The following is a 16,982-nucleotide window of genomic DNA, read 5'->3' on the forward strand; positions in this document are numbered from 1 at the left end:
TCGTTTTTCCCCCCATGCCTTATTAGGGCCGTCAGTACAGTGTTAGATGAAATGATGAGAGTGGTCTTCTCTGTCATGTCCCTGGTCTTAGCAGTCACTGTGTTGTTATAGAGTACAATGTTTTCCTTAGATACCCTGTGTTAGATTTAAGCAGTTCTATTTTTCTTCCTAATTTGCTAAGAATTTTTGTCTTGAATGATTCCTTGATTTTGTCAAATGAGTTTTCTTGTATCTACTGAAATGATCATTTGGGTTTTTTCCTGCCTTTACTTTGTTAATTCAGTGAATTGCCTTAGGCGTTTTCACATGTTAAATCAGCCTTTTATCAGGGTTGTGTTAGCTTCATAAAGTAAATTTGGAAGAAGTATTCTTCCCTGCTCTCGTTTCTGAAAGAGTATTCAAAAATGGAAAAAAGTTTTCTTATTACATGTTGATCTTATAGAACCGCAAATTTGTCTTGAACGTGACATGGTCATGTGTCCTTCCCAAGTCATTAGTCTATTTTGGCTATCAGTGGTTGTTTATCACCCTTTTTGGAAGAAGTTTGACCTCATTATAGGTTCTCCTTGGGGGGTTTCCGTGGTGGCTTAGTGGTTAGAATTCCGGACTTTCACCACCATGGCCCAGATTCAGGGAACTGAGATCTCACAAGCTTTGTGGCACAGCCAAAAATGAATGAATGAATGAATGAATACTCCTTCTTGATAATGCATGCATACGTACATACATAGATACTTTTAAGTCCTTCTTGGTAATACATAATCTTAATTACTCACAGGTTATTAGTTGCTTGATCAAAACAATCCAGCAGTAGTTTGTCTTGGTTCTGCTGGAAGACTTTTGTTCTCTGCAGTTGAACAGGTAAGAAGAGTGGAAGACTTTCCTCAGTTACAAAGTGTCAGCTTTAATAGATTCAGAATGGATTGCCAAGCTCTGAGCATTACACAGGAAAATGGTGTGAATACTTGGCTAGTTCTTTCCTGAGCTCAGCTGTCTGCACTCTGAGAATGACAGATTTTTATCTGTAATGTTTTAATATCATATATTTGTCTTGGCCCTCTTGCTAAAGGTAACTTAAGTAGTCGTGTGTCCCCCCCCCCCCCGCCACCACTGCCACATCACCTGACATCTCTTCCTCTGGGAGACCGCTGCGGTTGACAGAGGGTGGTGAAGTCAGTTCTCTCTTGTGACCCAGATCAGGGAGGAGGCGGCCTCTTTTCGGAGACTGACTACCTGCTAGCATAAATTCTTCTAGGTACTCTTCCTTAACCCTGTGCTGCTTTTTGCTCAGAGGGCCCTTTGTATCCTCACTTCCTTGTAGATCTTCCTTGGTGTCCATTACTGGGCAGGGTGCCATCATTCTACATTTTGCTTTAATTAATGGTCTTAAAATTCCTTCACATTCATAATGGATTAATTGGAGGAGACTGAGGCCTTGGCAGTCTGTGATACACTGAGGCCATGCTGTGGGCACTCACAGTGCCTCCTGTAGAAGGCTGGTGGGAGGTGTGTGTGCCTACAGTGTTGCATGTATTGATAATCCTCAGCAGTTGGCTTTGGAAGAGTAGATGGACATCTGTTCACTTTTATAAAGTGCTAAACACATCATAGACTCAATGGACATGATTTTGAGTAAGCTCCAGGAGTTGGTGATGGACAAGGAAGCCTGGTGTGCTACAGTCCATGGGGTCACAAAGAGTCAGGCACGACTGAGCGACTGAACTGAACTGAGACACATCCTCTCTTCACATTATCCATTCTCACCAGAACTCTGCTGGACTATTCTGAGTTGGTCATTAGTGGACTTGTAGTCATCAGTAAAATTTTCAGTTTCAACGGAGGCCTGTGTCATTTTCCATACATGGAGGGGCTGATGCTAATTCTGAGGCTTTGTTGCTGTTGCTAGTGCTGTTGAGATCAAGGGATCAGACCGGGTATGGTGCTGAAGTTCTGTTTCTTTGGGAAGGTCAAGAAATTTCATTCTGGGAATTCCCTGGCTGTCCTTTGGTTAGGACCCCACTCTTCCACCGCAGGGAAATAAGCTCCCACAAGCGGCGCACTGCAGCGAAAAATAAATAATAAAACGATGTAATTTTCGGGTTGTAAAAATATAGTTGTAGCCAAAAGCTATTCTCAAGCAAATTTTAACATTTATACCAAACACTTTGTCTCTGTTTTCATTCTGTGATAGTAGTCCTTGTGGATGAATAGTTTTGTTATAGAGGTAGAGGTTTTAACCAGGGGTGTTTTTGTTTGTTTTCTTTTGTTTTTCTGGGTTTATATAAGAAGTTCAAGCCTGGAGAGCTTCTGCAAGTAACATGCCTACCTGGAGGTGCTCAGGTATGGCCTCCTACAGCAGCTTCAGCAAACATAAATCACATTAGGGAACCTGCAGCTCGTTTGCTTACTTTGGATTCTAGGTCCTTATTGACTGTAGATAGGATGGTCTTGTGTAAGTTTGAAATCAAACTAATTTCTTTGAAGGGATGCTAATGAAAACAAAGGTTGAAAAATCAAGAGATCCAGGAAATTGCTTAAGACTCTAAGTGTCTGAACGTAAAAGATAAAACAGAACCAAGAGGAAGATTTTAAAAATCAAGCCTGGACCTACAGTAGAGAGGAATGTATGCATTTCTCAAAATGTAAGAGCACTCTGAAAAAAAAAAAAAACTGCATTATAATTTGATTTCTTTTTTTCTTCTTTCTAGGTGTCTCATTCAGTTGCTAAACTTATATTAGTTAATTTCCACTGGCAAGTTGCCGAGATACTGGACAGGTAAGGTGTTTTGGGGGAGGAAGAAATGGCATTGTCTGTAACTTCTCTCTGCCTGCACACCCAGTGGTAATAATTGTCTGTGTTATGGAGAATATCCTTACAATGTGCAGATTATATTTTTAAAACACTGGGTCATATTGTATAGCCTTTTTTCTCTTAGTATATGGTGAACATTTTCCAATGTTTTCAGCATATTCTTTCTGTACCCCCAGTTTTAATGAAGGTACAGTATTTTACCATATTGATGTTCCATCCTATTCCAAACCCCTGTTGTTGGACAGTGAAGTTAGGTCAGAGTTTTATGTCATCATTAATGTTAAATCAGTGCCCTTCTAGATAACACTTGGCAATATCTCCAGGTATTTCTTTCAGACACATCAAGTGGAATAAATACATCATGACATAGTGCTTATTACCTTCAGAGAGAAAGGTCAGCTCATTTACCACCATACCTCCAGAACCGGAGCTCTGATTCCCTTTACACTTTTTGTTTTGTAGATACAAATCTAATTCTGCCCAGCTGCTCGTTGAAGCTCGAGTTCAGCCCAATCCATCAAAACATGTGAGTGTCCCTTCCTGATTCACGTGGCTCTCGCTTTGGCTCACACGGTTGTTGAGAACCATCTTACTCTGTTTATAGTGCAGCATCCCCAAGACACTTGTTCCAGTATAGGCCTAAATCTTCCATTTCCGACATCATTTGGAAATTTTCCTCGTAGACGAGGAGTGAATGGCTGCCTGCCCTCTCCAGCCTCACCCGTCTCCTGCACTTACATATAGCCTGTGCTCTGTCCTTGCTGTGTTCTTGGGGTGCCCGTTCACTGCATGCCTCTTTAACTCTGCTGCTGCCTTCCTTGGTTGGGGATGTCCAGATCCTATACCCATCTTTGCTCGTGAGAATGGAACTCACCTTTAAAGACCCGAATCCAAGCCATCTCTCCCAAAACCTGTCTCCTGGGAACACTTCCCTCCAAACTCCTTTAATTATATCTTTCAACCTTTACATGTATATTGCAGTAATTCACTCATATCTTTTTAGCCCCCATAGTAGACTGTAAGTGCTTTTTAAGTTTAGGAATCATATCCTACAGTGTATAGTGATTTCCTGTTGCTCAGAGTTCAGTCAGCATTTGTCGAATGAATGGGGGAGAATTAGGGCTCAGATCACCGCATAACTTATGCAGCCTCTTATAGAATTTCCAGGAGCATACTAGACAGAGTATGCTCCTTTTCCTCAAATTACTTTTTGTATGGCCAGTGAACTAACAAGAACCTCATGTTGGGTTATCACTGGTTTATGGCTTTGGCTGGTGCCCCCAGACTGTCTTTGCGAGTTTGTGTAGCAGAGAATGGGTTCTGGAGCTCTTAGAGGCTCACACTTCAGCCCCTAAGAACCTATTGGCTGGGTTTATAGTACTTGTTGAGAAGCAACTCTGTGCCATACTGAATGAGGGCAGTTTTCAAAGGAAACCTAGTAGCCTCCAAAAGAAGGCAGATTGAATGACCTCTCGGGACCTTGACAGTTCCGCCTAGCTCCGCTACCACCTCCTTTGGGAAGCCTTCCTGATAATACTTTTTTCCACTCAGAACTGGCACTTGCAGAGCCCACACATGGCAGTGGAGTTCTGGTCCTTGTTGCAGGCTGGCTCACGTCACTGTACCTCCCTCCAGGTGCCCCCAGCCCACTCCCCTCACCACTGCGCAGTGTGTATGCAGTTTGTGCGGAAGGAAAACCTCCTCTCTCTGGCCTGCCAACACCAGTTCTGCCGCAGCTGCTGGGAGCAGCACTGCTCCGTGCTCGTCAAGGACGGCGTGGGTGTGGGTGAGTCCCCGTGGGGCTCATAAGCGGCTGGCAGGAACTGTTCAGCTTCAGCCCTGCCCCTTCTGCCACTCAGGTGTTCTTGTGAACCTAACTGAAGTTTTCAAAATCAGAACCATTGGTTTCCAAACATGTCAGTCTGAACAGTGGCAAAGTTTACCCTAGTCCTGAGCAAGATGCAAGAGTTAAGGCTAATGTTTGGGCATTTATGTAAATGCTGGTGTGACGGCAAGGCTACCTTCTCTTGTCTTTTTGGAGAACTGTCCTTTAAGCTGCCTACCCTGTCTATCTTGATTCTCAAAAGTGGCAGCCGTACCTCAGAAACTCCTAGAGGGTTTACTGTGATTTAGGTAAGCACAAATCAGACTTGCTGATGAGTTAAAGGAGTCTTTGTTAAATTATGACTTCATGATATTAAAATTAGCATTATATTAATTATATCTGTAAAAGCTCACTGTGTTGACAGTAATCACATGCACATAATAGTAAACATCACAAAACTAAATTGTAAGTCAGGAACCCTCTGGGATTTTTTAAGCAGTTTTTTAAAAATCAGTGCTATTTGTGATATATACTGTTTAATTGCTCTTGTTTTTGTTGTTTGATTGGTTTTGGTTTTTGTGGGTTTTTTTTTTTTTTTTTTTTTTTCTTTTCTTTTTGTTGTGCCATGTAACTTATAGGATCTTAGTTCCCTGACCCAGGGCTCTGGTAGTTAGAGTGCCAAGTCTTGACCATTGGACCATCAGGGAATTATCTGTCATTTTAAAATTTGTAATAATATTTTAATTGCATCACTATGTAAATATATTGATTTCTCTCTTTGAATAAATTCTGATGCTGCTGGGGTTCCCTGTGTAAAACGTGAGTTTGTTGGGTAAACTCAGCAAATACATTATAGGTGTGTCTTCTGTGATACAGTTGTCCATCCGGTTGTCTTTGTTCAACAGGTGTCTCTTGCATGGCTCAGGACTGCCCACTTCGAACACCAGAGGACTTCGTGTTTCCATTGCTGCCCAATGAAGAACTGAGAGATAAATACAGGCGCTACCTCTTCAGGGACTATGTGGAGGTATGCCCAGCTGCTTCCTGGTCTTCCTGAGCCTCCTTTTCATCAGATGCTTACCAATTACTGTACAGAGGAGGCTGCCAGTAGATGCTTTCAATCTGAAGAAAGAGCTGCACAGCTTTTAAAAAGTTTGAAAACTCTAGAGTACTAGTAAATCCCAAGTCTGTTTCTTCCTCACTCTGTATCCTTTGACCCCTTAGATTCCTTCTCTGAGCCTTGGTTTCTTTCTTGTGTAGAATGGTCAGGCACACCCACTTTGTGAAAGTGAAAGTCGCTCAGTCCTGTCCAACTCTTTGCAACTCTGTACAGTCCATGGAACTCTCCAGGCCAGAATACTGGAGAGGGTAGCCTTTCCCTTCTCCAGGTGATCTTTCCAACTCAGGGGTCAAACCAGGTCTCCAGCATTGCAGACAGATTCTTTACCAGCTGAGCCACAAGGAAAGCCGTGCCCCCCCACCTTACACAGAGTTACTTAAACAAGCTATTGTATGTCAAGGGATAAACATAAGTCAGGCATATCTCAGGAGTTGCTATTCTATGCCCTTCACCTTGTGATTCGGCCCAAAGAAGGGGAGTTGCTTCTTGGGTGATTTGGCAATTTGTTCGAGTTCTCAGTGGTCAGTTTTGGAGTCCTTCCCCTCTGTTGGGCTACCTGTTCAGGCTTGCTGGTTCCATGCAGCATAATTTTGATCTTTGCCTGTTATTCCTAAGCTTTTTGGATTGACTGATGGTCTGGGTCGTCTCATGCACAGGCTGCAGGAAAAACAAAAGGCCTTGTTCCGGGTGCTGTTTGCCACTTTTGGTAGATGCCTGAGGGTTGTTGAGCCCCTCAGAGTCTCATGCACAACGACTGGGCCGTGTTCCTTTCCAGCCCTAGTCCCTATGCACTTTCATCTCAGAGACACGATTCTGTATTCCGTTCTGTCATCTAAGCTTAGGTTATTCCGGTGAGTTGCTCCCTGGTTTAAGCTAAACATTCAAAGGACATTTTCAGGACCTGCTTAATGTCTGGTCTTCATGACATCCATCATGAATTCCTGTAGCCCCTTGATGGAAGAACAGGAGGTGTTTGAGTACTCAGGGAGGTCTAATTTGGAGGCACCAACTAGGGGATGTCCTCATTGTTCCCCCCTTGGTGTGTTCACAGAGTCACTACCAGCTCCAGCTATGCCCTGGTGCAGACTGCCCCATGGTTATCCGGGTACAGGAGCCCAGAGCTCGCCGAGTACAGTGCAATCGGTGCAACGAGGTCTTCTGGTAAGAGTGAGTGTGGATGCCGAGCAGCCCTGGCTGGTGCCTTCTCCTCCTCTCGAGCATCACTGCTGTGGCTCTTGTGAGGGCGGGGCTGGGAGAGGCAGGGCCTTTGGGCCAGAAGAGCAGCGCTGTTCCACGTGGGCAGATGTTTGATGATACTCAGTCTGGAGACAAGAAGGAGACACAGACTCTTGGAGAATGTGCTGGGGTTTATGCTACTAAGACGAGACTGCGTGTCTGTGTGGATGTAGATCTATCTGCACAGATAATTCATATATTGCCGTATATGAAAGCTCTAGCCACTAGTACTTTAATCTTTCTCTCTGTTGCCCATTCTGCTAATTTTATAACACTGCTTGTTCATAAACATGGTTTACATCTATCTGGGGTTTACTCTGTTCAGTGAACATGATGGAACTAGCTGAAGCATACTGAAGGCTTACCAGCGGAGCCACTCTCTCCTGACCACTTTCGCTTCATTGTCACAGCGACTGTGTGTGACTGGTACTGCTGTTCCCCTTTCTTATAGGTGAGGAAAGTGAGGTGCAGATAATGGCAGAGCCTTCATTTAGGCCCAGACCTGTGCCCTATTCGCACCTTGCTGGAGGAGTCACAGTGGGGCTTCAAGGAAAGTAGGGAGAAAATGGGGTCCTTGTGCATATGTGCCTGCCTTTCAAGGCATGGTCGAGGGAGTCTGTGACTCACCGAACATTAAGAACCACCAATGTGGTTGCTCTCTACCCTTTGTGTCCCATGTTAGGGCCTTCTTTCCCTGGGACATATGGTGGGCTACCTGCCTGAGAGCCTTTATCCAGAAAGTCACGTTGGCTTGGACAGAAGGGGAATTAAAAGCAAAGGAGCCTGGCCTGATGAGTGTTGGGGTTTTTCTTTTCTGATTCTAAGTTGGGGCATTGTCAGAGGTAACGTGCCCCTCACAGACTGCGCAAGTGCCGACAGTGTGCATCCGGTGGGTACCTCGGACTCAGATAAGCCCAGGCTCCCAGGCCTGGATCTCATTCCTGCCTTGGGTTGGAGTTGAGTCCTCTTCTTGGAATACCCCCCCGAGCCTTTTGAAAAGCTGAATTCTGAATTTGATATCCTGTTAGGAAGGATTGACATCACCTAAGATATTTAAAACAAATGTCTCATTTGGGTTTATTGAGAGAAGTCCCCCTAGGACTTCAGAAAAATCCTGGGTAAGTCAAGGTCTCGGACGCCATGAGAGATGACTTTTTACCTCTTGGAAAAACTCTAATTCCAGATCTGTTGGCTTGGACAGAAGGAAAAGGAAAAACACAGGATCTGACCTAACGGTTATCTTTTCTGGTTTTAAGTTTCAAGTGTCGTCAGATGTATCACGCCCCCACAGACTGCGCCACAATCCGGAAATGGCTCACGAAGTGTGCAGACGACTCTGAAACAGCCAACTACATTAGTGCCCACACTAAAGACGTAAGGACTGTATCTTACCTGTCCTGGGTCTGCCCTCCCTAGTGCCACCCACGGCCACGGGGCTCGTGATGGAGGTGGCAGACCCTTGCCCCGGCGCGGCAGAATTTGCAGCAGTTGATCTTAGCGTGCACCAGGCACCTTTCTTTTAATGAAATGCTGAAATGCTTGGAGAAGTTTGACCCTCAGGAAAACTCATTCGAAAAAAACTAGGTTTTACTGAATGCCTCCCCAGCGTTAACATCTCTGGGATGCAGGTGGTTGACGGCCACATCAAATAAGTAGCAAAACCGTAATGCAAGCCCAGGCCTGCCCAGTACTTATTATGAAAACATCCCACGGGAAAGCATGGCCCGCAGCCCGAGAGCTGTGCATGACTCAGCACTCGGGGCCCTCGCCCTCGCCGGTGCCAGTCACATGCTGAAGCGAGGCACCCCGCCACGCAGCTGTGACCATGATGTCATGAAGTAAGGTCCTCTTCATGGCCACGAAGCGCCCGGCGTCAGAATGGTCCCCACTCTGTCTGGGGTTGCTGGAGTCTCAGATGGGAGCGAGCTTTAGAGCTGATTTCCGTGCCCTCTTCTGGAAGCCGAAGTTCAGGCAGGCTGAGCAGGCCCCAGTCCAGGGTGGCAGCTCGTAGGCTGTGCTGGCGATCCTCCCAAGCTGGCCAGTTTTTTACTGACTCAGCTTGAGCTTAATCTGAGCAGCCTCCCGGCAGGGACAGATGGTGGCAGACTTAGCGGGGCTCAGCTTGGAGTGTTTCAGGGCCAAACCTGCTGACCTCATTTCCTTGAATTGCTGTTCCAGCCTCAGCGACCCGCCACATTTAAGTGAGAGGCTCCTCCCCAGAAGTGCTCGCACGATGAGCTGCTGGGCACGGGTGCCAGGAGCTTTGTGTAATTTGTCTTAGAACCGGCCTGATGGTGCGTGAGCCTAACGGCGCCCTTCTGTCTCCTCAGTGTCCCAAGTGCAACATCTGCATTGAGAAGAACGGCGGCTGCAATCACATGGTGAGCAGAGGCCCGTGCGTTTTGCTTGTGTGGCCTGAAGCCTTTGGTCAGCGTGCCCTTAACATGTTCTCTTCTGTTTCCCTCCGACAGCAATGCTCCAAGTGTAAACACGGTGAGTCCCAAGCTTGCTGCACCAGGCCCAGCGGCACAGTCTGTTTCTCGTGCACGGGTCTCCACTGCTTTTTTTTTCCCCCACTGCTTTTATGATACAGTGATCAAACAGGGTGGCTTCCGTCACTTACAACCATGAGGACCAGAGTACAGCAGCTCTGGATTTGCTGATTTATTATTTCTTGGTCCCTTAAATAATCCCGCTGCCAACTTTGGGATGGCTCCTCTACACCCTCACAAATCCTCAGTCATCCAAGAAGAAAGTTTTAGTGTGCTCTTGATTTTTGCCAAGGCAGGTAAGTAGCATGGGGGTTTTCTGTGCTGCCTGACAGACACCGTTTAGAGCAGGCTGCCTATGGTTCTCCTGGAAGCAGTCAAATCCTAGTTTGCCTTTGAGGTTTTATAAAAGTTTTCAGAGAGGGTTTCTGGCCTCCTTCATCTGGCTGGTGTAGGTTCCACAGAACCGTTGGTTTTGCTTTCCTTCCTGCCAGATCAAGTAAAGAAATAAAACTCCTTCAGGTAGAATATATGTCCAGACAGACTTCTTCCACAGCTGCTGACATGCCGCCCAGCTGGTCCTGAGAGTTTCTCTTTGTAAGAGCCTGGCCACTGCTGTCCCTGGGTCCTCCCAGGATCACACTGTAACCAGAGTAGTCAAGGCGAGGTTTTAGATGGAAACGGTGATGCCGAAGTGTAGAATGAAGATAGGCCAAGAGTAGAATGTTGTTTTCTCAGTGAAATTCCACCGTGTCTTTTCTGCACGTGTTTGAACGAGAGGGACGTGCATGATCCACTTAGTGCGTAAGACACGCGCCCAGTTCAAAGAGAAAGGCCCGAGTGCACACCCAGCACCCACCACAGTCCTGGTACTGAAGAGTCCTCAGTGTGTCCTCTCCTCATCCTTACCTGCCCAGGGGTAACTACTGTGCCTCACGTTGCTGAATAATTTTACCATCTGGATGGGCAACCCTAAGCAATGTAGCAGTATTTAAGACAGTAGCAACCACAAGCTAGCTGACTGAGGTGAAAGCTGTATTGCACTCTTCCGTGAAGCCTTTCAGGAGAAGAGAAGTGAGCGACCTCTGGGTCTCTCGCTTTGGCTCTAGCTTCCCCAAGTTTTACACATGCCCTTGTGGGGAAGTCAGTGAGCCAGCTTATGACAGTGAATCATGGGAAACAGTGTTTACTGCTGTCTGGGTCTCTGGCAGAGTCAGAATACACAAACATGATTGGCCCCTGTCCATTAAGGCACAGTAATTGTTCAGGTATATGGCATCCATAGAGGATCTCTGTTTTTCCCTCTTGGCTTCCTCATTGTGGAAACAGAGTCATAATTCTGGGCATGAACTCTAGGGTAGCAGTGGGTTTAATAAAAATGTGCTTTTTCTCTTTTTTTGTTGTTTTTTGTTTGGTTGTTTTGTTGTTGTTGTTGTTGTTGTTGTTTGGTCACACTGACTTGCAGGATCTTAGCTCCCCGACCAGGGATTGAACCTGGGTCCTGGCAGTAAAAGCACTGAGTCTTGACCAGTGGACCACTGGGGAATTCCCATAAAAATGTGCTTTTTAAGAAAGAAGAAAAAGGGGGGAACGTCTTCATCCCCAGTTTCATGTACAACACCTAGGACAGGTGTTGAGAGTGGGAGGTCGACAGGAGGGCAGAGGTGTTCTCTGAATGGCCAGGTGGGCCTCAGTCGGACACATTCTGCTGCTCAGGAGGCACTGATGCAGCAGACCAGTGGCCTTTGTATGGTCAGCATCTGCCTGCGTTGGATTAAAAAGGCACTAAGTGTATGTGTTCTTGAAATGGAGACCATCTGTAGGCTGTCGTTCAGATGGGCAAGGACCGGCTGCTGGGACTGTGGGCCAAGACAGACATGAGATGTGTCCACGCCCTCTGTAGAGGCGGCCGGGGAGAGTTCCGGTCAGGTGGTCCCCCGGAGCCGGCTCTGTCTGGCTCCTGCTCCACCTGTGCCTGTGGAGGAAGGCGGGCTTGTGTTGTGTGGTCAGTGCTGCGTTCTCTGTCCCTTCAGACTTCTGCTGGATGTGTCTAGGAGATTGGAAGACCCACGGCAGCGAGTACTATGAGTGCAGCCGGTACAAGGAGAACCCCGACATCGTCAACCAGAGCCAGCAAGCCCAGGCCAGGGAGGCCCTCAAGAAGTACTTGTTCTACTTTGAGAGGGTAGGCGTCCTCTCCTGCACCTGCTTCTCGAGGGTAGGCTTCTTCCACTTGGCCCCACTGGGCGAAACTCCCAGTGACTGGTGGCCGCAGCAGCGCGTGCACGCCAGAGTCAGGGCACGGAGCGCCGGGTGGCCCGAGTGCTGCCTGCAGATGCGGCTCTCGGCTTCCCGGGCGCAGCCAGCAGGGAAGGACCGGCCAGCCTTGTGTGATGCTGAATTGTGAAGGATAAGGAAGGACTATGAGGTGGTCTTTATCCATCCAGTGCCACGTTTCTTGTTTGTCTTTAATTGAGGTATAACTGGCTTACAATGCTCTGTAACTTTCAGATGTACAGTGTAGTGATTCAGAATTTTTAAGGGTTATACTCCCTTCATTGGCATTATAAAATACTGGTTACATTCCCTGTGCTGTTCAGGATATCCTTGTAGCTTATTTGTTTTACACACAGTAGTTTGTATCTCTCAGCCTCCAGCCCCCATTTGCCATGCCCCCCAGTCCAGTGCTGTCTTAATAGTCAGATTCAGAGGGCAGTTTTTCCCAGAAGCCCACAGAGCATGGGACCTTTGGTTTCTAAGCACAAGAGACCTGGGAGTACCTAGCTTTGCTTTGTCCTCGGGGCTAGAGTCCTGTTGCTCTAAGCGGGTAGAGTGATCTGGCAGGCAGATAGCGGCTCTAGACAGGGTTGGTAGTGTAGACTGAGGAAGCCCCCCTCGTGCGCTCCCGAGGACACACAGCCCCCATCAGCTAGACGAGGCTGTGACCATTCTGAACAGCTTTTGAATCCCTGCACTTTCCTGGACGCCTGCAGCTTTCTCTCTTCTCTGACCCCACAGTGGGAAAACCACAACAAGAGCTTGCAGCTGGAGGCACAGACATACCAGCGGATTCATGAGAAGATCCAGGAGAGGGTCATGAATAACCTGGGGACCTGGATCGACTGGCAGTACCTCCAGAACGCTGCCAAGCTCTTGGCCAAGGTTTGTCCCCCCTCAGTCTTCCCATTGCTTGTTCTCTGTGAGGCCCAGACCTCTGAGGGTGGGAGGCATTGTCGGGGGTAGGGCTCACCCCCTGTGAAGCCCCACATGGGCCTGCTCATGGGTCCACATCTTCCTGGGCTGTGCCCACTGAGGACCCTGCCCTCCCCAGACGTCCAGGGCACTCAGTATTCTGGTGCCTCTGCCTGCGGGGACAGAACCACAGGGAAAACGAGAGCCCTTCTCTTCTTTTGTCCCATCCATGCATCACTCAGAGGAAAATAAGAGATTGTCTTTGGACAAGTATTGAGATAGATGTGTGGACTCTGAGGTCTGACTCAAGAGGGAAGAGCCATTGAGGCAGCTGCTGGTAATTAATCCCAGTGTGGAGAGGAAACATGGGTGTTCTGTGACCATTTCTGTTTCAGTTTTTGCCATGTTGTCCCCCAGTTCATCTTTTATTTGCCTTGGCCTCATCTCTTTCAGGCCCATACCCGTAGAGCCAGGCTGATTTGCATGGTGGGGTAAGACCTATGTCAGCAGCGTGAGGTCCATGGAGTTAAGTGTCATAGACACAGATCCCTTGTCTTCTGTTACAGTGTCGATACACCCTGCAGTACACGTATCCATACGCCTACTACATGGAGTCCGGGCCCAGGAAGAAGCTGGTAAGGGAAGCCGTCCTTGTGCTCTGCCGTCTTAGCTTCAGAGGGGCCTTCTCTGCCCGCACCTTGCAGGCGAGCAGGGACCAGACCCTTGGTGGCTGGGAGGACAAAATCAAAACAAAACTAGCCACTGGAAAATTTTGTTCCCCAGGCACCGACTAGGCATTTCCAAAGTAGATCTCAGGTGCTGCCATTTTGTGTAATAGCAAGGCAGGTGTACTGAAGCCATTAACAGCTATATTTTTTAGGGTGGCTGGCTGAAAATATGTGACCACTTGGGAACCATTGCTTATGTTTTGGGAGGATACCCAGCATGTGTGTTCCTAAATCCTGTGGAGTTCATTTGCATCTTTGTGTAATTTTCATCTTAGATAGGGGTTTTTTCCTCTCCAGTTAATAAGGTGATTCACACTGATTGTTCAAATGTTGAAAAAATTAGGAAAACATTTACATCATCCATCATCCCCCCTAGAAAGAAATGAGCATTGTTAGCATTTCCCAGGCTTTGAAAATTAGTACTGTTTCTATAATCATGGTTATATATATAACATTTTTTGTTACAACAGTTTTTGCAGCTGTCATTATTCACCAGGCTGGAAAATGCCATTTTTAAATAGTTGTGTAGATGTCCATTATATAGTCGTACCATCATTAGGGGTGTTTATTCTTTCTGTTTTTCACTATCACAAATAAGACACTGGGAAACCTCTTCATGCAAGAGGCATATACTTACTAAGTCAAACGATCTGAAAATTTTGAAGACTCTTCAGAAAGGCTGAAAAAAACGAAGTATTCAGGGAGCACAGTGTCAGTGAATGTCCACTTTGACTTGTTTTGGCAGCGGCCATTTCCCCGAATGTCAGGAGCATTCTCCTCCGTGGCTTCGGTCCTTCCCCTTTCTCTGGGGGCGCAGGGCGAGTGCAGCCTGGCCACCTGGCTGTCCTCCGTGGACAGCCATTGGATCGGCCTCTGGCTCTGGGTACAGGAAGTAGCACTGCCCTCTGAGGACAGCACTCGGCTGTCTGGAGCTCCTGCGAGCCTGAGGTGCTGCCTCTGCCCCTCCCGTCTGCAGGCCCTGCCCTGGCTACCGTCCCCTCTCCTTTTGACCCTCCTGCTCTACCCATACAGTTTGAATACCAGCAGGCTCAGCTGGAGGCTGAGATTGAAAACCTGTCGTGGAAGGTGGAGCGGGCGGACAGCTATGACAGAGGGGTGAGTGACTGCTGTTCTCTAGGACCCTCTGGCAGGCAAGGGAGAGCGGCTATGGTGATCGGTCCCACAGCAGCTGGCCTAGGGGCTAGAGGCTGCTGCTGAGAAGGGTGGGGAGGGCCGTGCTTTTGACGCCTTGGAGCCCGTGGCGGGGGCGGCTTCAACTGGCCCGTCCTCATGGGGCTGGGCTGTGCAACCCCGTGTCTTGCTTCCCTGGTGCAGGACTTAGAGAACCAGATGCACATAGCAGAGCAGCGGAGGAGAACGCTGCTGAAGGACTTCCATGACACCTAGGCTGGGACTCGGGCGTGCTGCGCGAGGAAGATGTGGCTGCGAGGTCTCCGGCTGCTGTGCCGCATGCTGCAGGCTCCCTGCCTCTCACAACCCCAGGCAACAGCCAGGACCCCACTCCTGAGAGACACTGGCCACACACCTCTTAGTCAATTTCTGGTTGTTGTTTTTCTTTTCCCCTCCTCTTTTTGCTTTTTGTTTCCACCAGGGTCGAGGCTCTGTTGAATTGGCCTCTTCTCAGGACTGTCAGTTCCCTCTGAATAGTTGCTGGGAGGGAAGGAAAGTTTTTCTGAATGACTATTAATAGTATTAGATCATTACAACTTATGTAATTTTCAAAGGTTGTACAATTATACAAAAAAAAAAAAACCGGGGGGCAAACAAACCATAGAATGACACAGAACCCTTTTTAAAAATAAACTGGCATTGGAGTGTTTTACCCTCTAGCTATTTTACTTAGAATGCAGCATAAGCTGTCTGCCCCCCTTGCCTCAGGATGTCTGCTGCACATGGGCCCCGGGTGGTACTTGCTTTCCAGATTCACACGCCTTTGGCCACAGCTGGAGCCCCAAGGGAAGAGTGTGGGTGGCAGATGGTAGAAAATGGGGTTGGCCTGTGTAACACTGTGGTGTGCAGAGAATCACGCCCGGCCTCCTGCCTGGTCCTTGTAGACCCTTCTGTGATCAGGGTACTGCCTCACCTTGGCAGTTAGAAGACAATACAGAACAGAATCTTGCCCCCGGTATCATCATGTCCAATGGCAGTGTGTGTCTGTGGACTCATTTATCTTGAAAATGAGCTTTACCTGGACCTGGCCACTTAGGCCAGAGCCCACAGCAGAGTGCATAGGTGAGCTGTGGTCCTCCAGCCCAGGGGATGCGACTTCAGCACAGTTTTCTTTTGTTTCCTGAAGAGAGATGATTCCACTTTCAAAGGGAATCATTCCCCCAAAGCCTTGTTTTACCTCGGCCCCTTCTTTTGTGCCAGTGTTCCGTGGAGGGACCCCAACCAGGTTGACGCACAGCCATACCTGATGCTGGCCTGCTGTGCTCTCCTCCGGTGAATGTCACTGTCAGAGTTCAGCAGAGCCCTCCCTAGGGCTCTGGTCTGCCTGATTCAGGGGCTGTGTCTGCACAAATTGTTTTCGTGTTAACTGGGAGTGTATGTCTCCATGACCTGCTCTGGGGGTGGGGTGTGCTTCCCCTCGCCTGGTTTCTGGTGTTGGAGGCCAACACCTCTAGGGTCTGGAGTCTGAGGCTGGTTGGGGGGGTTCCTAATTTGTGGTCCCTGCTCCTGTACCAGGAGGCTGGCCAGGGAAAAGGCCAGTCTTTTCACAGTGCAAAGGAACAAGTGGTTTGCATGGTATCCTACTTGTCCTGAACCTGGTCCTGTGGGCCTTTCAGAAGTTACATCTGTGATTCCTGGGGTTCCTGTGGCTCTTGTTCCGGGCCTCCTTGACCTCCTGGAAGAGTTGCTTGGAAATCTGTGAATAAATATTGTGTTGGAAATTCTTTGATATTCCAACATTTTCACCTCAGTCAGTAATTCCCCCAGGTACCATGTTAGTTGCAAACTGAATCGCTCTTGGAAGACAGAGGACAGTTGTAACTCTTGGGGTCATGGGGTCCATGGTTGGTTGCAGGCCCCCTTTCTCCCCAGTCATGTTTTGCCTCTTCCTGTCATCGCCTGCAAGGAAGGGACCATGGGGTGGAATGAGAGGACAAGTGAGTATAACAGACGAACCCAGAATTGGACAGCGCTGAGCCAAACGGAGGAGAGTGTCCACCTAGAGGTGGGGTATGACTGCTCTGTTGGCACATGGAAGATCTTAGTGTCTGGAATATTCGCCTCTCCATTGAGTCCTTTGGATCACCGCTGTGGCAGCAGCAGGACCTGAGTTGCAGCTCTGCACCTTCAGCCCCACCCTGCGCATTGTTTGCACTGTGTAACTGCCACACCGTGCACTTGCAGCCAGCTGTGACCCCCAGCCTCCGGAGCTGCAAGAGGTTCTGTGCCCAGGCCGCAGCCTGCAGCCCTTGACCTGTGGAGAACTTTCTTCCATGCCCCGAGTGGCTGTCTCTTGCTATCATCAGGAGCATGGAAAAGTTCAGGCAGAATACTTCTGCCCTGCAAAGGAAGGCACAGTGTTTTCACAAATTTACCATATATCTTTGTT

General features: G+C 48.1%; 1 protein-coding gene across 8 annotated transcripts in view; it reads left to right on the forward strand.

The window, feature by feature from the left end:
- Positions 1-16,980, forward strand: part of ARIH2 (ariadne RBR E3 ubiquitin protein ligase 2) — a 38,420-nt gene extending 21,440 nt beyond the window's left edge. For 2 of the 8 annotated variants that reach the window (XM_040246962.1, XM_040246965.1), the window contains 13 exons: positions 2,709-2,776; positions 3,275-3,338; positions 4,448-4,598; positions 5,543-5,664; positions 6,809-6,918; positions 8,250-8,367; positions 9,324-9,374; positions 9,465-9,486; positions 11,516-11,667; positions 12,501-12,644; positions 13,241-13,309; positions 14,435-14,518; positions 14,738-16,980. In XM_040246962.1, the coding sequence (XP_040102896.1) occupies positions 2,709-2,776; positions 3,275-3,338; positions 4,448-4,598; positions 5,543-5,664; positions 6,809-6,918; positions 8,250-8,367; positions 9,324-9,374; positions 9,465-9,486; positions 11,516-11,667; positions 12,501-12,644; positions 13,241-13,309; positions 14,435-14,518; positions 14,738-14,809 (1,227 nt within the window). In that variant the 3' untranslated portion in view covers positions 14,810-16,980. Of the gene's footprint in view, positions 1-2,708; positions 2,777-3,274; positions 3,339-4,447; positions 4,599-5,542; positions 5,665-6,808; positions 6,919-8,249; positions 8,368-9,323; positions 9,487-11,515; positions 11,668-12,500; positions 12,645-13,240; positions 14,519-14,737 lie in introns of all 8 variants that reach the window. The other 6 variants (XR_005722182.1, XR_005722183.1, XM_040246960.1 and 3 more) reach the window with 4 other exon arrangements.
- The last annotated feature ends 2 nt before the right edge of the window (positions 16,981-16,982 follow it).

This window comes from Oryx dammah, unplaced genomic scaffold, assembly GCF_014754425.2.
Source record: "Oryx dammah isolate SB20612 unplaced genomic scaffold, SCBI_Odam_1.1 HiC_scaffold_9, whole genome shotgun sequence".
Taxonomy (NCBI): Eukaryota; Metazoa; Chordata; class Mammalia; order Artiodactyla; family Bovidae; genus Oryx; species Oryx dammah.